Genomic DNA, 26184 nt, shown 5'->3' with positions numbered 1-26184 from the left:
ATTTCATGGTACAAGGGATATTATCACATTTTGAAGTGGATTCATGGAGTTCCGAGAGCAAATAAGTAGTTAAATTGAATCTTTTCTTCTGCACATTTCAGCTGCGTCTGTACCAAGGGTAGCCAATCTACGTCTGCTCCCTCTTCAAGCTCTTGATAACAATTTGTGACCCTGCATCACAAATCAACAAAAAGGCTGCATGACATGGATTTCTAGTTAAAAGCAGATGCCAAAGGAGCAGACTTTAAGCCTTAAAATGAAGTAGAACTCATTAAAATGGACTCTCTTATCTATAAACAATTGGATAGGAAAAAAAAAGAAATGTAAACCACTGTAGCAACAACAATGAAGAGAGTATCAGATTTAGCTAGAATTATGCACTCTTCATTAACATATTCTGTTGATGATTTATGCCAACTTTTAAAGCAGTAGCATTATCCTGTCTAAAGTTATTAAAGTTGAAGGTGGTGAGTGTGTACAGGGTTTAGAAGAAATGAAAAGGTAACACTTTGTAAGACATACCTACAGTGCAATCACACTTTGCTAAAAAAAAAGTGTAAGAAAAAACCCTGCCACAAAACACAATTTACTGTTCCCTCTATGATCTCAAACTTTAGCATAACATAGAAGAAAACCTTGCTCGTTCAAAAAATTTGGAATTTTTGTTTTCATAGAAAAGTTTGCTATTCAGCTCAGACAAATTGTTTAACTCTATGGTGCCCTTCAACTGACCAATTTACCTCTACAAATTCTCATCCAGTCTGTGTTGGCTCCCGACAGTTCATCCTCGTCTGTGATGATGCGCCCCTCCAGGAGCTCGTGGAAGAATCTGACGTCGTCCTCCCCGACCTTCCCGTAGTCGCCCCTGACGACAGAGGGGAACCGGTCTCTCGTGAGGGGTACCTCCGTGCCAGTGGAGCAACTCTGAGGAGATGTGCAGATGAGCCGACTTTGGCACTGTTGCCCCAGAATGGGATGTCTGAAGGTACACCTTTGATTTCTGTGCCATGGCAGAAAAAGGGATAACAAAGGGTAAAGGAAACCATGATCAACCAATGATGGTAGAAGATGCTTGTAGAATGATACTGACTGAAAAAATCATGTCAACACTTCTATTTCTTTTCTTCTTCCTATCTTTATTTTTCCACGTGATATCTAATTGACTGCAATTTACGGACATGGACAAAAAGATAGGCATGGGTAAATCTATTATGATACCGAAGGTGGTAGTACTATATCTAAAATATAATCAGATATATAATCTGCTTATATAGTATATAATCCAATATCTCAAACATTGGTGCCCTGTTGCATGAAAAGATGCAGTCAAACTTATCAGAACATCCAACATAAGTCAGGTATTTGCCAATCAGAATCACTTTAAAAATCACAGACTTATGCTTGATATTCTGAGATCTGTTTGATCTCAACTATAATACAACAGGACGCACAAATTTTTGTTTGTAACTGGAATCAAGATTTCAGTGTTAACCCACTGTATATTGTAACCTGGGGGATCAAGTGTGAAGTCTGAGAAGTTCAACTTAAAAAAGAAACAAGTTTACAACACACACTCATCTTCTCTTATCACCACCCTATATACAACAGCCAACAGGGGCAGATCCAGAAATTATGTAAAGAGGGGGAGCCTTTCCTATAAATCAAAGGGAGGGGGCGCATGCACCCCAATTTTTTTTTTGTTTGTTTCATTTCTGCTGTTTTTACAAAAAATAAAGGGGGGAGGGCGCCAGGCGAACTCCCCCCTGGATCCACCACTGGCCAATAATATGTAACACATCACTTGATTTGTGTGCTGGAATCTCTCATGCAGATGTCTTGGGACATCAAATTGCACTGACTTTTCGAATTCAAAATTGTATTTTTGCACAAGAATGTCTTCACCATGAAACTATTTAGCTCTTGAACTTTAATGAAATTGGCTAATGACAGAAAAAAAAAATAACATAAAATAAATAAACACTTATAGTATTAAAGAATAGACATAGTAAACATAGAGATTGTCTGGATGCTGTCAGACAAACCTGCAATTAGCAGCTGAGCCTCCGGACTGTGAAAGGTGTCCACAAGCACTATAAAGAGACCTTGGAAACTGTCTCATGAGAGCTTCTTCTTGATTGGCCCATCTGCAGGTGGTTGCCTGGGCAACTGTCCTCACAGTGCTGTTGATTCTTACTGGGTGCATACTTGGTTACACATGAAAACCTGTCTTTTTTTTCAATGAAACAGAGAGCATAAAGAATTGTAACTTAAACCTGTTGAGGATGAGTCCCGAGTATACTCTGGCAGACGTCTATGGGAAATGTATGTTGTAGCAAAATCAGTCTGTCCTCATTGGGTCAAGACTGAAGAGCATTATAGTCCAATACATTAGGGCAATTCCGTATGGGAAGGGCAAAAAACAGCAAAATTCAAAGTTAAGTAAATGCTCAGAAATTTCAGTTTCCCGTACAGATGGATTGTTGTATTTACGGAAACAAAAAACCCTTTTCCAATAACTTTCCTCGTTTTTGTTGTACACACTTTTAAAGTTGGAAGACTATTTATTGTATTTATCTAAAATTTTACAATATTAAATGAAAATTTAAAATGAAACAACTTAAATATCTCTCTGCTTCATCCATACTTCAACATCTTTCTTCCTATGCTTCAACAATCACATGTAATGAAGCATTCAGTCACTCTCATTATGATATTTTTTGGAGAAAGTTTCAAAATCTACTGACAAATTGACGTAATTCCGTTACCATAGAATTGAAAAAAGTTTTCTCCTGAACAAACTAATCACTGATTTTTTCTCCTCTTGTAAATTTTTTCTCTACATGTGACTCCCTGAAAAGTCACAAAACATTTTGTGAAATATCTCCTTCAGTTCTTCTGTAATTGTGGTAACGGAATTACACGCATATCTAATATGGAAGAGAATGACATATCCTACTTTCGTGCCAATATGTATGTGAACTGTTCATGAAATAGCTTCAGGGCATTATTATTGAGCTTAACAGTGTTAGTGATTGGCAGTAAAGGAGTGAAACTGTATGGTATGATACACTGACATGACTCAGCATACAGTGTAGCTGGATGTCTCTGACAGTGAGTCCTGACATCAGGGTATACACGCTTGACAAGACTTCTTGTGCTGAAAGTCTCCTCCCTTCTTTCACATTTTCTCATGTACAAGAACTACATGTGTACATGGACACTGTGCTAACTGATAACTTTGTAAGGTTTGCTACAGATACTCATTCTCAAATGTTCAAAATCATGCTGACTTCTGAGATATCAACGTATATTTTCTTGCTAAAAAGTCTCATGGTTTCATACAAAATCTAAGTATAGTGATGAGGGACTATTGAATGGGTGTGATGCAGCATAAATTGAACAAAGGTTACAAAGAAGAGGAAGGACATAAAATTTCTTTAAAAGGAAAAGAGAGCACTGCTACTGACAGAGAGAAATGAACAGATGGGCTATTCCACGGTTACTCACGTTACACTTGGAGAAACCTTCACTCATTCCTGGAGCTGTAACTCTCTTATTATAGATATGAACCAAACAACTTTTTATCACAACAAAGTATACAGTCTGACTATCCTTTGTATAAAAACAAAACTTGAGAAATTTCGATATGCTCCTGGCAAATCTTTAAAATGTGTCGGTTACAACATTGTACTCACGTTACACGATTTGGACATGCATAAAATGAAAAGTCAACAAAAGTGAAAAGTGTCCTCATACCAAGCCTTTATGAAAGTTAATTATATCCATTTCAAAGAAGTACAGTAGGGAGACAAACTTTGTATATAGTATAAAAAATAACAAACGCATGGATTTTTCTTGGGGTGCAGATAAGGTGGTTACTCACGTTACGGTTACTCACGTTACATTTTGTCCATGTTTGGTCCTCAATATAAACGTCACAAAAAAAATTAATAATGTGTGTAGCAGTCAAGTTTCTTTTTCTGAAATAATGTGTGTAGGATATCAGAGACCAGTTTATGTTTAAAGATAACATTCTGAGTAGGTTTCCTTTTCTCTTTTACTAAATTGGACAGTTTGTATGCTATTTATGTATTTATTATACTGTATGAGATCTGGCATGGGCTTTGCAAATGAAAAAAAAACTCAACAAATGCATTCAATTTAATTTCTTGCTTCAGCTTCAATTAAAAAAGAACAGTAAGTATAAAAGATAGACAAACATAATTAAATACTCTTCAGATTGGCTATAACAATAGACCAGAGACATAGACTCAAAATCCAAATCAAATGTTCACATTGAGCTCTCCTTTCTTGATACTACTGTCCATGTCATTTAACCTGCATTTTGACTATACTATCCAGCTGATATGTGTTTGTATTGAAAGCTAAAGTGCCCACAATTATTGCCAATATTGATAGCTGGTGCATCTACAGTAGTTTTTTTTTTTTCATTAAACATCTTCTATTTCATGTAAAAGATTACAAGGGTTGGGCCATTTCCAATGCATCCCAACTTGCTCCATTACAGATACAGTGTACATTATACTTGATATGTAGTTATTCTCTTGGCCAACAGCAATTACTTCTCCAGGATACATTCTTCTGTCTTACTCCACTGTATACCAGTCTCTAATAGATAGATGGGTTCTCTTGTGCCTCCTCTGATTCTGGTTAAACTTGACTCGCTGCATCCGCAGAAATCAGGAATTTTGACATCTCCTAAGCTTTTGAAAAAATAGATACGATTTATGCTTGTGATTCCTGGAATGGGGTGTGTGGCTTCTGATACCAATATGAAGAAAATTTCCAGCCTTCATCTCAGCTGGTGACAGGACTGCCACTGTTACACCCTTCATGCCCTTAACTGCAGCAACAGATGTAGTAGCATCACACATATTAGCTTTTCTGATCCTTACTTTACCCCACATTTGATGTATCACAAATATAGCTATCCGGCCCACTAGTCACTGGCCATCAGATGTGTCTAAAAAGTTCCACTAAATCTAGAGTTTATCTATGCAGTGTGTACAGTGATGCTGCAATGTTTCTGTTTTTTTATTATGATGCTGGGCCATCTGACTAGAGAAATCCTTTTTCACATGATCTGGTAAGCCATCCAGCACAGTTTCCTTTTATGTGGGCAAGATTGTCTGATGTGTTGACGTGGGAGTGCTGAGACCCAGAATGCCACACTGCCACTGTAAAAAAGACTAACCTGCCTTTGATTCCAGTAGGTACTCTGGATCTTATCTTGAGCAACACAGGTGTAATTTTTGCTGAAATGAACCTCAATGAGGGCTTCTCTAGGATAATTATTGTTGGTTGTTTGGTTGCATGTCTGGTCCTCATATACTATGCCTGGTGACGCTTGTTATGTTGGAGGAACTGAGGCACCAAACTACAGTATGTTGTAATCGACTGGGTCATGTGTGGTGCTCTCCTCAACAGCTTTCATTTATCGGTTGTCTTCTGTGCACAGTTTTCCAAATGTACTGCTGGGTACCAGCACTGTCAGAGTTCATGATTCTTATGAATCTCCACCATCCTTGCACAAATTGCACTCATTCATTCAGCATGCTCACTTACGTGTAGGTTCACTATGTACACAAGAATCTCTAGATCTCTTGGAGCTCATGCAGAATGGGACATGGTGATGATACTTTGTGAAGAGCACTAATTTCAGATATGAAGTTCTCTTGATATTTACGTATTTTAAAAACAAACATTGTGGGGAAGCTTGCTTGAAAGTTGGACATGATTGAGACAAAGTTCAGTAAATTTTACTTATACTTTCCTATACTTTCCCACTTTGACATCTGGGAACACCTTGTAGAAAAGAGCATGTGTTTCCAAAATTGACAATGCCATGTACCAAGCTCATATTTATTCATTTATTTGTTTATTTTTGATGAGGAAAGAGTCACATCAGAGAGGGTACTCTCATTTCACTTTTAATGAACCAAAAATAACTTCAAAGCTTACCACGAGACTTAAAATTTGCCATCCCACAGTAAATGTTACCTGAATTCATAATTTTTGCTGGTTACTCACGTTACAAAATGGTTACTCACGTTACAAGGTTACTCACGTTACAGTTTTTCTTCATCATTTTTATAAAGATTAGTATTCTCTTGTGATTTTGATAGTCATCACCTTGTCAAAGTTTGTTTGAAGGAAGAGAATTTCATATCCCACCAATTTAATATGAAGAATTGTTCTCTCAGAAAACAAAGTCAGTTTTTTTGGTTACTCACGTTACATCGCCTAAGTGGGACACAATATTTATTTTTGAACAAGTTCTACAAATTTACTTGAAAAGCTGTTGTGTATTTTAGGTAATTTGAGTCTTCTAAAATTCAGAAATGAATAAACTGGCGTGATGTTGCAATAATGAAATGGTAATATGCCATATTCCATTTTTCACTATTTTTCGTGTATTTTGGTACAGAATGGAAGTCACAACTTTCAACCATTTTTTCCCAAAGTAAACATATGAAAATTAACTTTTTATTTTTGGTTCCTGAAAATATCATGTGTGAAGGACTAAAAATGAAAATAACACAGGAAAATATTGAATTTGATTTTTTAAGCTCATGTCCACCAACCTGTGGAATAGCCCAGGATAATTTTTGTGAGCAAAGATCAAGAATTTAAGAGAAGGATCATACACAATGTGATAGAAGTCATTACTTGACACGGGATGCCCACTGAATGTGACACCTTTGATCTTTCTGTATACATGCTAAAGGCTTTAGTATCACCAAGTCGATAGTCTGACCTTTTATTGAACATGTCCTGTTTTCATCCTCAAGTCCTTTATCTTTAATGGTATGACTATGACATTCTTTCATCTGTTTCTTAGATCTTTCCTCCACTATTCTGATTTTCATGCCCATTTGATACAGAGCATCTGCTACCCTTTGAAATTTGTTCTTTAATCCTTTCTTTTTTGAAGGAATAAAGACAAAAACACCATTTGTGATGAACATTTACCCAGTCAGTAATTGTGATACAGCTCTAAAATGTAACATTTAGGCCTAGACTTTCCCATCCTAAGAAGATTTTAAATATTAAAGTCAATGGGCTTCTACTTCTACCTTTACTCTTCATGTTACCATTTGCTGTACAATCCAGTTTCCTTTCATACAAGTGCCATTACAGTGTATTTTATAATTTGCTTTCAGGCAGTCAAAATACAACTTACTGCAAAAGAGAAGATGCACACTTCTTGTGAGTAAATTTATGGCAACACTCAGGATGAGAACATAGACAAAGTCAAAGAAGAAAGACAGAGACAGGAAACTTGTAGGAAATTTATAGGCCTGGTCATGATTATTTTTCTGAAGACGTCATTTGGAAATTTTGTGTGGTCAGAAGTAAATACTAACATTATTCACAGGTTGATTAATCTAACTCTAACACAGTGAGCTGCAGATGGATAAAAGAGGCCCTCTTACCTTTCTATGAAATACATTGTAACAGAATTTGGTGGACTCTAATGGTTGTAAAAGTTGTAGTTTGTTCAAGTTACTTTGCTGTTTTCTATTTCCTTTTAGTTTAGTTCATTTTATTTTGGTGGGCTTAAGTAGGACTTACACTGTAAGGGAAAATTATGCACTACATTATATACCAGGGGGCAACTTCAGCTATTAGTAAAATGTCACAAGTTTTTAGTGATTAATATATGCCACAACACATAGATAATAATGATTAAGCACTGGTGCAGTACCATAATCATATAAGAAAATTTTCTTTTCTATTTATGATTGAATTGTAATTTGTTATATTTGTCATTGAACCACAACGGCATCTTTTCACTTAACAAATTAAAAGTTTCAAGCATCTTTAGTGTTCATCCTTAATATTAAACATTGTGTTCAATGATGGGGCTGCACACTGTGCTCTTGCACTGTAAATTGGCACTTTATGATTTAGATTTAAATTCAGTGTCAATCCGGACAGTTTTTCATTATTTTCTTATGCATGTGCACATAATATATATGTACAATACTTGTAAGTAATTCACACATATTGTCAATTATTGGCATATTTAGGAAGAAGAAAACAGAAAAATCTGTCTTGCATGATATCAACAAAAGAAATACAAGAAAATTTGAGTATTGTTGACTGGATTTATAGAATTGTACTTGTGTAGGGCTATTCTAGCGTAATTCCGTTACCATGTGTCTTAGATGTCATTTACCTGCAGAGTGTGAAATTCTTAACTTGAAAGTAGACAAATTTTGATGGATGTGGTACTTAGAAGTTACGCGATCTTGATTGACATAGTTACGACTTCAAATCACGGTCGTTAGCCTGATTATTTTATGTTTTTTGACAATAAAAACTCATTTGGCACCTATAAACTTGTACCAATTCAAGGTCAAAGGCTAGAGAGTACTTATTTAGTGGTTATATTATAGCTAAAGGCATACAAAATCTTTATCAAGACATTTCAGAATACATGAGTACCAAGAATGTGTATTTTTTCCAGTGTATTTCAGAAGGCGTAATTCCGTTACCATTTGTGTAATTCCGTTACCACTGACTTTATCGGGAAAAAGCCTGCTGCTTTGAAAATGTGATGAAATATTTGAAAAACAATACAACTGAATTGAAGTCAACACAATCAAAGATGATATCAGACAACAACCTACAGTGTATGTGTTATAGATTTCAGAGAAACAACTCCCAAAGTCAGAGTTGAAGTTGTGACTAAATTTTCTGGTAATTCCATTACCATCGCACATAGACCTCCTTTGTAACCAACCAAGTGAGAACATTTAATAAATTTGTATTTGGGGTGACAGTGTGAGTACCTCTGCATCTTTTAAATGTATCAAGAGAAGGCAAAGTAATCAATCCTGTATACAGGGTGAAAGAATATTAGCCAAAATTCTCTGATTTGTAATTCCGTTACCACGGAATTGCCCATTAGCTACTTTCTCCACTCAGCAAGTTCATCACATGACACTTTTTATTATTATTATTATTATTATTATTATTTTTTTTTTGGGGGGGGGGGAGGGGGGAGCAAGGGTTTGGGTTGGGGGCTTGTTTGTAATTGTATTTTCAGCTTTAGGGTTTACCAGGGTTAGAGTTTAGGCAGGGTATTCAAGGGTTAACTGCACCAGCAACCACAACATGCATACACGGTCATACGGCACCCCAGGGTTAGGTTAAGGTTTGAGTTTAGAGTTGGGTTTAACTAGGGTTTAGGGATAGTTTAGGGGCTGAAGCCTAAGAATATAATTCAGCCCCCTAAAACCAAGGATAGCCCCAATGTAGACGTACACAGATGCAGACCTTGACAACTTGACAGAAACTGTCTCCATTCTCCAAAGAGGTGAAAGCCCAAGCCTACAAGTCACTTGTCCACCCACAACTTGAGCATCGAGTAGAGGCCTGGAATCCTTCATGAAATTATTTGTTTTAGTGTCAATCGTTTGGAACAGGTAGGAAACCTACAATGAGCTGCTGCCGGTGCCCGCTTTGTTTACTGATACTACTACTAGAATATAGTGACACTCATCTCCTGTCACACCATTACTATCAAAGTTGGACTATGACCTCTTACACACCAGCCGTCTTCATGCGCAAGCAGCAGTGTTTTATAAAATGCAACAATGACAACACAGCCTACCTGGCAATCATCTCCTTCCAGCCATTATAATCCCAGCAACCTATTGGCAAGATGACCACCTCCTCAAAAAACAGTCCCGGAAGCCACAATTGATCCATACAAATACTCATTTTTTACAAGAATAACGAAACTGTGGAACCGCCTATCATATGTGACCGTGCACCACAAAACGAACAAAAAGTCGCACGCACTGATTTTGTGTGAGGACTAAAAATAGGTGAAAAGGATAAATTTGGTCAATCTTGACTTTTATATATTTTTTGAAAGAGCAAGTCTTCTTCTACATTATGCTTAAGTTTGGGATCATAAAATGAACAGGAAAGTGTGTTTTTAGCAATTAATCTTGAACACTTTTTTTAAAGAATAGTGTGATAAGGTGTGTCTTCAGAGTCCCCCTTTCATTTCTTAAAAAAAAACCCTGTACACACTCTTCACCCTTCAACTCTAATAACTTTATAAAGGATAATACTAGACTCTACTGCTTTGAAAGTTGGCATTTATTATGGACAGAATGTGCCCAATTTCAGCTTAATCTGATAATCCCTTCATTGTGGTTAAACCAGTGGTTTTCAACCTGTTTTTCTGTATCATTCATTGCACAGGTAGCATGTCTTGGTGAAGATAAAATGCTTGAATAGACCCTGTGCTTCAGAGGCTCTTTTCTCACTTCACACTTTTCTGGAGTGTGTGCTTTCTTTCCAATATTTACATAATTTGATTTAGATAGGTTAGGCGAGTCCATTTTAATTGATTTGAGTTAGACATTATTTCAAAGCTTGAAGTCTGCTCTTTCACGATATGCTCTTAACTAATTATCCATGTATCGCGACTTTTTGTTTGTTTTGTGGTGCAGGGTCACATATACTCTGCAGTTATTTACATCAAGAACACCCACTCCTTTCCAAGAGGCGGCCCCTCTCATCTATTCGGAACATGCAGCCCCCTAACCCCGTCGCGGGGCGCTGTAACACAGTAACGGTACGTATTTGTCCGTATGGGGTCGCTGCTGCGGTTAGCAGCCCCCATACTACTCACTAGTGCCGTGGCGTGGGATCCAGGACAGGAGTGCTATATAGATCCATCGGCTCTGTTTTTACTTGCACAGCTGGCAAATTTTTATTTGTATAGATCTAGGCCTAACATTAACAGCTGAATAGTAATTAATTGATTCATTTATATTTGCTACCTCTAAATAAATTTACACACCGTCCATTATTGCATTGGCCTTTGATGTTACCGTATAATTTCCTACGAAAAGCTAAAACAGGTATTGATTCATTTCTTCAACTAGGTTCAAAGCTGGATTTCATCATGTTCATGTTCACGTTCATGGGATGGGACATGCAACAAGGGCAAGGCGGCATGATCACGATTCATGAGGATTGAAGTGTTTCTACACAGAAACATTGGCCGTCATTGCCAATCACTGACGCTGTGTCATTGCAACAAAATCGCAATGCATACAGATTTGCAGTACATTCAGTGAGAGCGTTATCATGACATAGCCATTGAGAAATTATAATAAGCTCGACAATGTGTCTATGGTTGAATAGTAGACAATCTACCTGATAATCTGCCGAAAATCTCCGTCCCCGAAGCGAAGCGAAGTCAGGTTTAGCGGTCAGGTAACTAACATCCCGCGGGCCGCCGTAAGTGGTCGTGTGTGACGCATGGTACGATGCCGGTACTCGCTGTGCAGCTACAGTCAGTGTGCAAACCACTATTGAGTCACATGATCAAATCACCTGATCCTGGAACTCATGCCAATTGTGTATGGGGCTGCGCACCCACCACCGGACGTTTGGTGTTCCAAACACAGAAGCTGCGGAACCCCTCCCCCCACCATGCACCTTGTTTGTTTGTTTGTTTGTTTGTTTGTTTGGTTGGTTGGTTTTTTTTTTTTTTGGGGGGGGGGGGGCGTGGGTGGTCGAATCAAGGGGCTAAGACTTCTCCCATTCCCGCCCCACGGAGGAAAAAAAACAACAAACAACAAACAACAAAAACAGACGGAACACTTTGAGAGTCATGAGTTTCTCTTTTGTGTAGGCCCCTATATTAATATATAATTCTATTGTTTCCACCACAAAATTATGAAAATTTTGGATTAAGTCTCACAATGTTCTGAGCAAATGTACTCCTGAATGAATAAAAAAAGTGTTAGACCTTTACTTACCAAGCATTTTCAATATTCTAAACCTTATCTGTGCTATATATTTCATACATAATTACCAGCGCAAAGGGGGGGGGGGGGGGGACGCAGTTTCAGGGTATATGATTTTATAACAGTGCAGTCATACGATTTTAGAGGGGCAAATATCATTAACTACTGCAGTGTGCCCTCATAAAAGCGCTGGGTCCATTTCCACGGAGTCTTGATTGCAGGTCGTGGGTAGCAAGCACCTTATCAATCTGTCTGAGAGTGCCCATCATGTTCTTTAATTCTGTACTCTCTAAAAAAAAATCGAGTGAAAATATTCACTCTTAACAGAGTGAATACAAAAAAGAGTGAATTTAGAGTGAAAGTGGAGTGAATTTTTAGTGAAAATGTTTATTTTCACTCGTTTAAGAGTGACGTCAGGGATCACTCCAAAATCTTCGAGTGATCCTTGAGGTCACTCCAAAATGAGTGAAAAGAACATTTTCACTCAAAATTCACTCCAATTTCACTCTAAATTCACTCTTTTTTGTATTCACTCTTATTAAGAGTGAATATTTTCACTCGATTTTTTTAGAGAGTATTTCTCTGCTTTTTTGCTTAAAATGTGAATATTTGCTTGAGTAAAACTACCTCTAAAAGAGTGAAGAAAAGCCAACGTTAAGCGTGATGTGAACGAAGAAAATCGAAGAACATTAGATGCAATGTTTCTGGGGAACAGTGGTATCGATCCTTTAAAATCTGACAAAGATGATTATAATGATAGCCCGAATGGCCTGAGTGCAATTCTCTTTTATCAAGTGCACAAGTTGTGCAACTGTATCCCCCCCCCAATAACTATGTCTGCTAACGTAACTCCTCGTTGTTACTAAGTCGCATCACTTCTAAACAGTCTAGACTCGATGGTAAATATTGAATAAAGATCTGTATTCAGGGGAAAGAATGAGAATTTATGAAATATATTGTGCAAGGTATACATTGAAAGTCTTGTGGAGTCATGATACCATCCTAACTCGTAACCGAAATTATGTGGCTTTTGTTGTAGAGAATGAAGAAACATTAGCACAAAACATCAGTGAAGTTTGACGTAAGTCGGACAATCTGTTCAAAGGCTTTGAGTTTTTAAAGTAACGATATACAGTCATTGCTGAACAATCAAGATTACAATTTCGTTATGTCCATTCAGTATAAAGAACGATACAGAGGAATTAACAAAAAAATCCTCCAAATCACATTTTTATTCAGTAAAAAGTATCTATAACATTCCGTTCCCGTTATACAGACGTAATTTATCTATAACATTCCGTTCGCGTGTTACAGACATTATTATGAAAGTATAATCTCCCTGCGTTCTGAAAGAGATAAATCAAGTGCTGCTATTCAATAAAAATGAAAATATTAACATGCAAAATAATGCCATAATTATATTGCGTAATTATACTCTGACACGCCATTGACTGTTAGTCGTTTTATAATAGTGATGACGGTACAAAAACTTTCAAACAACCAAAACACAAAACAAAACTAGACTTGGAATTTGTCAAGACTGACAAATTAGGTGATCCGATTTGTTTTAATCGATGATTCGAGTCCTGATCGCAATAGGCATGACCATATAGGTTTCATCTGTGTTTAGAGACATTGGCCGTGTGATGTTTGGATTCCCATTTAGAAAAGAGAGTCAGGTCTGCCATCTTTGGTACCAAATTCGGTATACACTATAACGAAGATACAGAATGAAGTATATTTGACCACTGACCCAACTTTGCACAGCCAAGATGGCATCTGAGCAAAAAGTGGTTATTTTGTGAAATGATTCTTGTAACATGGTCTTTGCGTGTGGAAAATATGGGAAAGATAGGACATGTATTCACCAAGATACAGGTTGAAACATTTATGACCTTTGACCCTAATTTACATACCCAAGATGGTGTCTGATCAAGTAGTTGTTATTTTATGAAATAATGTACGTGACATGACCTAAACATGTGCAAAATATGGGCGTGATAGGGGCTGGTTTTCTTGACTTATTGCAAAGAAAGTTGCAGAAAGAAAGAAATATCTCAATACATCGAAGATAAGTATAATTTCAACCAAGTTTTTTGACGTGATATCGGCGCCGTATGAAAAAATGGAGGGTATAGTCACGATAGCCCAAAGTCTGAGCTACAACATATTAAAATCTGGGAGAAATTCACAGAAGAGTAAGTGAGCTAGTGTTCGATAAAGACCGTCATGTCAATTTTCATTTCCAGAAAAATTCCCTCCCATAGAGATAACACGTAAACTGGTTAAATTTGACAAGGTTACATTATATCTATTTTCACGAGGTGAAGACATCATCCGATTAAAACTTTGATTGAACAAAACTTAAAGAGTATTACATTGGCTACAACATACTAAAATCTGGAAGAAATTCACCGAAGGGTAATTGAGCTAGTCGTCGATAAAGACAATCATGTCAATTTTCACATCTAGACAAATTCCCTCCCATAGAGATAGCACGTCATAATGAAGATAAAGAAAGAAGTACATATGACCTTTGACCCTACTTTGCACAGACAAGATGGCATCTGAGCAAAAAGAGGTTATTTTGTGAAATGATTCTTGTAACATGGTCTTTACGTGTGCAAAATATGGGAAAGATAAGACATGTATTCACCAAGATACAGGATGAAACATTTTTGACCTTTGACCCTAATTTACATACCCAAGATGGTGCCCGATCAAGTAGTTGTTATTTTATGAAATAATGTACGTGACATAAACTAAATGTGTGCAATATATTGGGCTGATAGAGCTTGTTTTTCTTGAGTTATTGCAAAGAAAGTTGCAGAAAGAAAGGAATATGAAAATACATGGAAGATAAGCTTTAATTTCAACCAAGTTTTTGGGCATGATGCCGACTCCGTATGAAAAAACGAAGGGCACATTACCGATAGCCCAAAGTCTCAGCTACAACATACTAAAATATGGGAGAAATTCACTGAAGCATAAGTGAGCTAGTGCTCGATAAAGATAGTCATGTCAGTTTTCATTTCCAGAAAAACTGCACTCCCATAGAGATAACACGTAAACTGGTCAAATTTAACAATGTTACTTTTAATCCCTTTTTACGAGGTGATGCCGTCATCCAATCAAATTGTTGTTATTATATATCGGAAAGACCATTTAATAAGCTACAACATATTGAAATTTGGACGAAAATCAACTAAAAAATAAGTGAGATATGCTTGAATGAATTTGAAATTTGATGATGTCATTTTGAAAATTTACTTTTTTTACTTTATTAAGAAATTTGATATATTTTAATCATTTTTCCAGCATTGCCAACCCATGAAATGACATGTACAACTCATCAGCTTTCAGAATATGTAAAAAAAATGGGGGGTCACCGTCCATCCTGACGAGTAAAATTGGATTTAAAATTGGCAGTTTTTTGGCATTGTTGCACTGTATATCGCCATTGACGCGCGCGCGGAATTTCAACTTTGACGGACCCGTATGACGTCATTTTGAGTCGGATCGACTTGAAACTTGGTAGAAATATTCCTTGACATTTCACACATCCGATAAAAGTGAAAAAACTGGAAATTTCAATTACATATGAGCTGTGCGTGCGTATATGTGCGCGCGCGTACGCGTCCGTCCGATTTTTTCAATTTTTCAAAAAATGCTCCAAATGGTCTGAAACGTGTGCAAAAAAATTTTGAGCTCGATTTGAGCATACAAATATTTAAACGCGCGCGTACGCGCACGTTTGAAGAATATAGATGAATTTTTAAAACATGAGTAGAATTGCGTTGACTTGAACTATATGTGACGTAAATTTCATTGAAAAATTCCATTCCATAATTGAGATATAATTGAGAATGTGTTTTCATATAATGACGTCATAGTGACGTCACGGTCGACTGATCACTTTGATTTTAGTTCGATTGTCGTCTTTGGGACACGATACATATATGGTATAAGTTTGACATTAATAGGCAATGCACTTTCTGAGCTAATCTCTACACAACTTTTGAGGAGAAAGAAGAAAAAGAAGAACTAGAGATTGTAATTTGTCATCACTGACAAATTAAGGTGATCCGATTTTTTTTTTATCAATGATTCGAGTCCTGATCGCAATAGGCATGACCATACAAGTTTCATCTGTGTTTAGAGACATTGGCCGTGTGATGTTTGCATTCTCATTTAGAAAAGGGAGTCATATCTGCCATCTTTGGTACCAAATTCTGTATACACTGAATAACGAAGATACAGCAATGAATACATATGACCTTTGACCCACCTTTGCACTCCCAAGATTGCATCTGATGAAATAGTGGTTATTTTGTGAAATGATTCTCGCGACATCGTCTATACGTGTGAAAAATATGGGAAAGATAGGACAGGTATTCACTAAGATACAAGATGAAACATTTATGACCTTTGACCCTAATTTACATACCCAAGATGTTGTCTGATTTAGTAGTTGTTATTTTATGAAATAATGTACGAGACATGAACTAAACATGTGCAAAATATGGGGGTGATAGGGCGTGTTTTTCTTGAGTTATTGCAAAGAGAGTTGCAGAAAGAAAGAAATATCTTAATACATAGAAGATAAGCTTTAATTTCAACCAATTTTTTATCGTAATCCCGACATCGTATGAAAAAACAAAGGAAACAAAACGATAGCGCAAAGTCTCAGCTACAACATATTAAAATCTGGGAGAAATTCACCGAAGGGTAAGTGAGCTAGTGCTCGATAAAGACAATCATGTCAATTTTCACATTAAAGAAAATTCCCTCCCATAGAGATAACACGTCATAACGAAGATACAAAAAGAAGTACATATGACCTTTGACCTCAATTTGCAACGACAAGATGGCATCTGAGTAAAAAGTGGTTATTTTGTGAAATGATCCTTGTAACATGGTCTTTGCGTGTGCAAAATATGGGAAAGATAGGACATGTATTCACTAAGATACAGGGTGAAACACTTATGACCTTTGACCCTACTTTACATACCCAAGATGGTGTCCGATCAAGTAGTTGTTATTTTATGAAATAATTCACGTGACATGAACTAAACATGTGCAAAATATAGAAGTGATAGAGGCCGTTTTTCTTGAGTTATTGCAAAGAAAGTTGCAGAAAGAAAGAAATATCTCAATACATCGAAGATAAGCCTGAATTTCAACCTAATTTTTTGACGTGATTCTGACATCGTATGAAAAAACAAAGGGCACACTTACGGTAGCGTAAAGTCTCAGCTACACAATATTAAAATCTGGGAGAAATTTACCGAAGCTTAAGTGAGCTAGTGCTCGATAAAGATAGTCATGTCAATTTTCATTTCCAGAAAAACTGCACTCCCATAGAGATAACACGTAAACTGGTCAAATTTGACAAGATTACATTTAATCAATTTTTACGAGGTGATACCGTTATCCAATCAAAATATTGTAAGTTTATGTTTGAAAGAACATTAAATAAGCTACATCATACTGAAATCTGGGTGAAAATTGACAAAGGATTAGTGAGATGCGCTCGAATGAACTTGAAATTTGATGACGTCATTTTGAAAATTTACATTTTTTATTTTATTAAGAAATTTGATATCTTTTAATCATTTTGCCAGCATCGCCAACCCATGAAACGACATGTACAACTCATCAGCTTTCAAAATACGTAAAGAAAATGGGGGGTCACCGTCCATCCTGACGAGTAAAATCGGATTTGAAATCAGCGTTTTTTTTGTATAGTTGCACTGTATATCGCCATTGACGCGCGCGCGGAATTTCAACTTTGACGGGCCCGTATGACGTCATATTGAGTCGGATTGACTTGAAACTTGGTAGAAATATTCCTTGACATTTTAGACATCCGATCCGTGTAAAAAAACGGGATATTTTCATCGCATATGAGCTTTGCGTGCGTATGTGCGCGCGCGCGTACGCGTCCGTCGATTTTTTCTGAAATACTCCAAATGACCTGAAACGTGTGCAAAACAATTTTGAGCTCGATTGGAGCATATTAAAATTTCAACGTGCGCGTACGCGCTCGTTTACCAGGGTCGCGATGAAATTTTATTAAATATATCGATAGAACTTGACTTGAACTATATAATATGTAAATTTCATTGAGAAATTCCATTTCATTAATGAGATACGAATGTGAACGTGATTTCAGATAATGACGTCATAGTGACGTCATGGTTGACTGATCACAATGATACATTAGATCTGTCGTTCTTATGACGTGATACATATATGGTATAAGTTTAAAAGTCATAGGTGAATGACTTTTTGAGTTAATCGCTGCACAACATTTGAGGAGAAAGAAATAAAGAAGAAAGATTCAGTACAGATACAATAGGTGATCCGAGAGGATACTCGGATCACCTAACTAGAGATTGTAATTTGTCATCACTGACAAATTAAGGTGATCCGATTTTTTTTTTATCAATGATTCGAGTCCTGATCGCAATAGGCATGACCATACAAGTTTCATCTGTGTTTAGAGACATTGGCCGTGTGATGTTTGCATTCTCATTTAGAAAAGGGAGTCATATCTGCCATCTTTGGTACCAAATTCTGTATACACTGAATAACGAAGATACAGCAATGAATACATATGACCTTTGACCCACCTTTGCACTCCCAAGATTGCATCTGATGAAATAGTGGTTATTTTGTGAAATGATTCTCGCGACATCGTCTATACGTGTGAAAAATATGGGAAAGATAGGACAGGTATTCACTAAGATACAAGATGGAACATTTATGACCTTTGACCCTAATTTACATACCCAAGATGTTGTCCGATCTAGTAGTTGTTATTTTATGAAATAATGTACGAGACATGAACTAAACATGTGCAAAATATGGGGGTGATAGGGCGTGTTTTTCTTGAGTTATTGCAAAGAAAGTTGCAGAAAGAAAGAAATATCTCAATACATAGAAGATAAGCTTTAAATTCAACCAATTTTTTATCGTAATCCCGACATCGTATGAAAAAACGAAGGCAACAAAACGATAGCGCAAAGTCTCAGCTACAACATATTAAAATCTGGGAGAAATTCACCGAAGGGTAAGTGAGCTAGTGCTCGATAAAGACAATCATGTCAATTTTCATATTAAAGAAAATTCCCTCCCATAGAGATAACACGTCATAACGAAGATACAAAAAGAAGTACATATGTGACCGTGCACCTCAAAACGAACATAAAGTCGCACACACTGATTTTGCGTGAGGACTGAAAATAAGTGAAATGCGTCAACCTAGCCGAACTTGACTTTTTCATATTTTCTGAAAGAGCGGGTCTTCTTTTACATTATGCTAAAATTTGGTATCATAAAACGGGCAGGAAAGTGTGTTTTTTAGCAGTTTATCTCGAACATTTTTGGTAGAATAGTGTGATTACGTGCGTCTTTAGAATCCCTTTTTCATTTCTGAAAAAACCTTGTCCACACTCTTCACTTTCAACTCTAATAACTTTTGAAAAGATAGTGCTACTGATTTGAAAGTTGGCATTGATTATTGACAGAATGTGTTAATGAGGCATCTTTAATTTCAGTTTAATCTGATAATCCCTTCATTGTTGTTACTCTGGTGGTTTACTTCCTGTTTTTGTCCCATTCATAGCACAGCCAGCATGGTTTGGTAAAGATTAAGCGCTTGAATATACACTGTACTTCAGAGCCTCTTTTCTCAGTTCACACTTTTCCTGAGTTTGTGCTTTCTTTCCAATATTTAGATAGGTTAGGAGAGTCCATTTGATTTGAGTTATACATCATTTTAAAGCTTAAAGTCTGCTCTTTCAGAACAAGGTCTTAACTCAAAAGTCATATCTGGCGACTTTTTGTTTGTTTTGAGGTGCAGAGTCACATATAACCTTTGACCTCAATTTGCACAGACAAGATGGCATCTGAGTAAAATGTAGTTATTTTGTGAAATGATCCTTGTAACATGGTCTTTGCGTGTGCAAAATATGGGAAAGATAGGACATGTATTCACTAAGATACAGGGTGAAACACGTATGACCTTTGACCCTAATTTACATACCCAAGGTGGTGTCTGATCAAGTAGTTGTTATTTTATGAAATAGTTCACGTGACATGAACTAAACATGTGCAAAATATAGAAGTGATAGAGGCTGTTTTTCTTGAGTTATTGCAAAGAAAGTTGCAGAAAGAAAGAAATATCTCAATACATCGAAGATAAGCCTGAATTTCAACCCAATTTTTTGACGTGATTCTGACATTGTATGAAAAAACAAAGGGCACACTAACGGTAGCGTAAAGTCTCAGCTACAACATATTAAAATCTGGGAGAAATTTACCAAAGCTTAAGTGAGCTAGTGCTCGATAAAGATAGTCATGTCAATTTTCATTTCCAGAAAAACTGCACTCCCATAGAGATAACACGTAAACTGGTCAAATTTGACAAGATTACTTTTAATCCGTTTTTACGAGGTGATACCGTTATCCAATTAAATTATTGTAATTTCATGTTTCAAAGAACATTAAATAAGCTACATCATACTGAAATCTGGGTGAAAATTGACAAAGGACTAGTGAGATACGCTCGAATGAACTTGAAATTTGATGACGTCATTTTGAAAATTTACTTTTCTTACTTTATTAAGAAATTTGATATCTTTTAATCATTTTGTCAGCATTGCCACCCCATGAAATGACATGTACAATTCATCAGCTTTCAAAATATGTACAGAAAATGGGGGGTCATCGTCCATCCTGACGAGTGAAATCGGATTTAAAATTGGCAGTTTTTTGGCATAGTTGTACTGTATATCGCCATTGACGCGCGCGCGGAATTTCAACTTTGACGGGCCCGTATGACGTCATATTGAGTCGGATTGACTTGAAACTTGGTAGAAATATTCCTTGACATTTCAGGCAGCCGACAAGTGTGAAAAAACGGGAAATTTTTATTGCATATGAGTTGTGCGTGCGTATATGAGCGCGCGCGTACGCGTCCGTCCAATTTTTTCAATTTTTCAAAAATGCTCCAAATGGTCTGAAACGTGTGCAAAAAAAAATTGAGCTCGATTTGAGCATACAAACATTTCAACGCGCGCGTACGCGCACGTTTAAAGAGAAAATATGAATTTTGAGAATATGAGTAGAATGCGCATAACTTGAAATATATGTGACGTAAATTTCATTGAAAAATTCCTTTCCATTAATGAGATATGATTGAGAATGTGTTTTCATATAATGACGTCATAGTGAGGTCACGGTCGACTGATCACTTTGATTTTAGTTCGATTGCAGTCTTTGGGACACGATACATATATGGTATAATTTTGAAATTGATAGGAGGAGCACTTTCTGAGCTAATCGATACACAACTTTTGAGGAGAAATAAAGAAGAAGAAAAACAAAGAATCCGTACAGATACAGAAGGTGATCCGAGAGGATACTCGGATCACCTAACAAAGAATCAGTACAGATACAGAAGGTGATCCGAGAGGATACTCGGATCACCTAACAAAACCTTAAACCTTTAAGCGTTGTCCGACTCCGCTCTAACTGAACTGATGGATTACGAGTGTTGTATCATACGAATACGTTATTTCTAAACGCTCATTCAATCCACATAATGGAGTGTATTCATTCCACAGTCTTTAAGCGAACTATATCACTGTTCTGGGAATAGGGCTTTCGAAATAATGTAATCATTAGGGACTATATCTTTGAGTTGTCCGGATCCGTTTTGCTCAATTTCCTCAAACCTGCAGCGTTCTGAGTTTATTTGCTTGTATGATTATGTTTTAATCATGAATAATTCAAAGGATACATCCCGTTACACGAAGAACTGCCTTACTTTAATTTGATGAATTGAAGAGTTTGTTTGCAAAAACCGATAAGTCCATTTTTGAAGATTTTGAAGTACGCGGTCTCTGTCATAAAGTACAAAATAATACCTTTTAAATGATATATTGGTCACTACATGATACGATAAAGGTATATTTTTAAAGTTATGGTCAAAAGAAGCAAACATTTTCTTATTATTCTCCTTATTTTTCTTGACCTTTAATCGCAAATATCTCCATTTGACAAATATGGACTTATCGGTTTTTGCAAACAAACTGTCAATTGTAAGCTGCTATATGAATATGCAAATGATTGAAAAAAATACTTATCGGAGACAGCTAGCTGAATGGTGTGCATTCGTTCGCTGGTGATAACAGCGGATTGTTACCGCCTTATCCATGTTTCTTAAAGGACAAGTTCACCTTCATAAAAATAAGGATTGAGAAAATGTAGCAATATTAGTAGAACACATCATTGAAAGTTTGAGGAAAATCGGACAATCCGTTCAAAAGTTATGAATTTTTGAAGTTTTTGTGCAGTAACCGCTGGATGAGTAGACTACTGCAGTGTACGATGTCACATGCATACAACAATATAAGGAAAATATAAAGAGAATTTCACAAAATTTCATCTTTTGAAAAAAGTACACATTTGACTCGTTACCGACATAATGGGTAATATTATTCCCCCTGCCTTTAGAAAGAGGCAAGTCAAATACTCTTTTGTTGTGAGGAAAAAAGTGAAAATATGTCGAATTTTCTTTACATTTTCTTTATAATGTTGTACTCATAATGACATCACAAGCTGTAGTAGTCTCCTCGTCAAGCAGTTCCAACACAAAAATTTCAAAAATTCATAACTTTGGCATCGATTGTCCAATTTTCCTCAAACTTTCACTGATGTGTTCTACTAATATTGCTACATTCTCTCAATCCTTATGTTTATGAAGGTGAACTTGTCCTTTAAAGGGTTCCATGACACTTGCTCCTGCGATATTATTGATCCAATATATCTGCACGCTAAGTCAAACATAAATTGAAGAGTTTGTTTGCAAAAACCGATAAGTCAGTGTTTGAAGATTCTTAAGTACGGTTTCTGTCATAAAGTACAAAATAATACCTTTTAAATGATATATTGGTCACTACAAATAAAGGCACATTTTTGAAGTTATGGTCAAAAGAAGAAAACATTTTATTATTATTCTTTCTATTTTTCTTGACCTTTAATCGCAAATATCTCCATTTGGCAAATATGAACTTATCAGTCTTTGGAAACAAACTTTTCCATTCTTCCGACATCACAACCTTAACACTAATCATAATCCTCACATAAAACTAAACCTAAGCCTAAAACCCTATCACACATATGACCCTGTAATCCTATAACAGGTACGGATCCAGGAATTCCGTAAGGGGAGGCTCCTTTACAAAATATAAAGGGGGCCCACGCCCCCCCCCCATTTTTTTTTTTTTCAGAGAGGGGGCGCGCGCCCCTGGATCCGCCATTATGATTAAGTCCTCGTCGAGTGGCAGCAATATCGTCGTAGGAGCAAACTAACGTCGTGTCACTATTACTTATACACCGTCGTCGTACCTCGACCCGAGTGTCTCGTTCAAGGCAGAATTCACTTCAAACAACATTTTATAAAGAAATAAAACCCTAACAAAACAAAAATACATAATGCTACATCATTTCAACTCACCGTAGTGCTCTCATTGAACAGCTATAAGCTAAAAGTAAAAAATAAAGAAGATATTTATTAATCAGTTAATGTTGACGAGGTTTTTCATGCTATAAGATAATAATATACAGGAACATTACGACTGCAAATCACTTCGTTTTTCTTTTCTTTGTTATTCTTCTCTTATTGTTTTTTACTCCCTCCTTTTAGCTTCTCCTCATCTGCTTTTGCTTCCCCCTCTCATAATCTTTACCCTTCCATCATGCTCACGCCTACTCTTCTTATTATTTCATAACGCATGTTTGAACGCAGTTGATCGATGTTGTGGAGCATCAGCCTAACTTTTAAAAAAATAATTTTGACAGTTTGGGAAGAGCACGCCCTCTTTATTGTGACGAGAAATATAACACATCAAACACACTGTTCGGGAACCTTTTGAGGATAGTGTATAGTGTTCCGTTTATTTCACCGTAGGTCAGAATGAAAAGAACAAAAACAGAAACAAACAAACCAACAGACAACGCAAAAAGTGAATTCCCATGACATCCCTTGCGAACCAGAGATCAAATAAACAAAAACACTCATTGATATATAATGAAGACACTTGGCTACTTAATTATACATGTACTTATTGCTAAACCAATCTAAACCAGTCGCATTTCTTAATTTTCCGTTAGATATACACGTTGAGTAAGGCCTACCCTGCGACTCTATGCTTTGATTATAATCATTTTTGATGATGTTGCTATAATATGCATGAAAATGAACATGAACGCCCTATAAAAAAAAGAAATCCATATACATTTACCTATTCCTATATATTTTTACCACCATCACAGTCAATACTACTCGACTCAATGTAGGTCCATTAAAAAGAACCAAAAGCCCTAAAATTGGACCCCTCCACCTCAGAAAGAAAGAAAGAAAAAAAATCACGAATACAACTTGTTATACAAACCACAGATCAAATAAACACAGTTTTATTTTTTTAAACACTCGTTGATCAATCTAGAAAACAAGTTGCTATTACAAAGTCGCAATAATAACATGTTTAACAATCTACAAATGCATTTGCATCTCGTGATTCGCCCATGTGTTAATCATAACGCAAAGACAATGAACTGGTTCGCTTTATTTTTGATAATTGTGACATAATTATACACACGAGAATGAACATACCAGTATCTATGAATCGATAAAGAACCCACACAACTGCCAAAGCTGTCTTAATTTCATTATCACAAGTCGGGCAATATTATCCATTGTACATGTCAGAATGAAAAGAATTGAATTTCCGAAATGGAACAGAAAATTAATTCATAAAAGATGTCATGCAAACCACAAAACGAATAGACACAATCTTATCTCCCCTTTATCAACACTTGGTGGATATGTGCAAAGAATATTTTGCGAATATCATTATGTTTAATCAATGAAACAATCCGCATCTCTTGATTCTATACCATTACTTATAAACGCTAAATAAACTGACACACTTTGCGTTCATTTACTTTCAGTGGTGTTGCTATAATATAGTATTATGTACACATGAAAGTGAACGTGAATGAATAACAAAATCCCTTACGACCGCCACAGTTGCCTACATGATTTTGTTTTTGTATTAACCATTACCACAGACAATATTACTATACTCGATATGGGTCAAATGAACATATAAAAAAAATCCCTTAAATGGGATGAAAACACCTCTATACTTGTAATAGAAACCAGAGATCGTATACAAGTGCTTCCAGTTTATTTCTTTAAACACTGGTCGATAAAAATCAATGACATGTTGTTATGATACAATGTATAAAAATGATCAATATGCTAAACAATATTTTTTTATCTCTCTTTTTATCAGCACTCGGTTGATACATGTACAGTGCAGGTGGCGAAATAACAGTCATCAATATTCTAGTAACCAAGGAAACCATTCGCATCTGTTGATTCTGCAACAATACTCATACAAGCTAAAAAGAATAAACCATACCACACTAACTTGCTCTCTTTTACTTTCGATGATGTTGCTTTACACAACACATGATAAAAAATACTTAATACTATAATAGACACTAAACACTAGTCGCATAATTCATACACGCTAAGTAAACTACCACACTTTGCTTTCACTGTTTTTATACTTTCGATGATGTTGCTGTATACACATGACAATGAACATGAATGAATAAAATTTTCACGGGCAATATCATTCGTCGAGATATATCTAAAAAGGAAAGAACAAAATCCTGACTACTTATATAAGTAGTCATATAAACTATAAAGATCGAATAAACACATACACACGTTGATGAATGTAATAGAGACCATGCAGGTTGCCAATTAAATCACAATTATCGATATGCTTAACCTCGTGATTATCCAATTAGTCATTATATCGCGCTAAATAATACATTGGTCCACTTTGCTATCACTTGCTTTCCACAACGTTGCCGTAAAACAAACAAACAAACAAAAATTTAATTGAGTATGAATGGTGGATGAGAAAAGAAAACACGTAACTGCCCTTAGTTGCCAATATTCCATCATCATCACAGGCACTATCATTTGACTCGACAAGTCAAACTGAAGAGAACAAAAACCTTGAAATGAGACCAATTACTTGTAATTTGCCTTACATCAGAGCTAAAATAAGGACAACCAACTTTAACTCTTCAATTCACAAAATTCTTCCTTCTTTAACAATACTCGTTCATAAATCTATAAAGCAGGCTGCTAAATCAGACATTAATTTTAGCCACTGACATTTCTAAACCATCCGCATCTCTTGATTCACTCATGATTATCATAAATCAATCGATGACAAGCTGACACACTTTCTACTTTCATCATTTGCTTTTGATATCGCGATAT

General features: G+C 36.2%; 1 protein-coding gene across 1 annotated transcript in view; it reads right to left on the bottom strand.

The window, feature by feature from the left end:
• LOC139723479 (D-2-hydroxyglutarate dehydrogenase, mitochondrial-like) overlaps positions 1 to 26184 on the bottom strand; it is a 66066-nt gene that overhangs the window by 28858 nt on the left and 11024 nt on the right. Inside the window, exons 5-6 of the mRNA XM_071634722.1 lie at positions 1497 to 1509; positions 741 to 1000 (exon numbers count right to left, since the gene is read on the bottom strand). Coding sequence (XP_071490823.1) covers positions 741 to 1000; positions 1497 to 1509 — 273 coding nt within the window. The remainder of the gene's footprint in view (positions 1 to 740; positions 1001 to 1496; positions 1510 to 26184) is intronic.

This window comes from Diadema antillarum, unplaced genomic scaffold, assembly GCF_040938485.1.
Source record: "Diadema antillarum isolate AM-2024a unplaced genomic scaffold, OU_Dant_1.0 scf00000192, whole genome shotgun sequence".
NCBI classification, from domain to species: Eukaryota; Metazoa; Echinodermata; class Echinoidea; order Diadematoida; family Diadematidae; genus Diadema; species Diadema antillarum.
The sequence above is the reverse complement of the archived record's forward strand: the minus strand, read 5'-3'. Positions and strand labels throughout refer to the sequence as shown.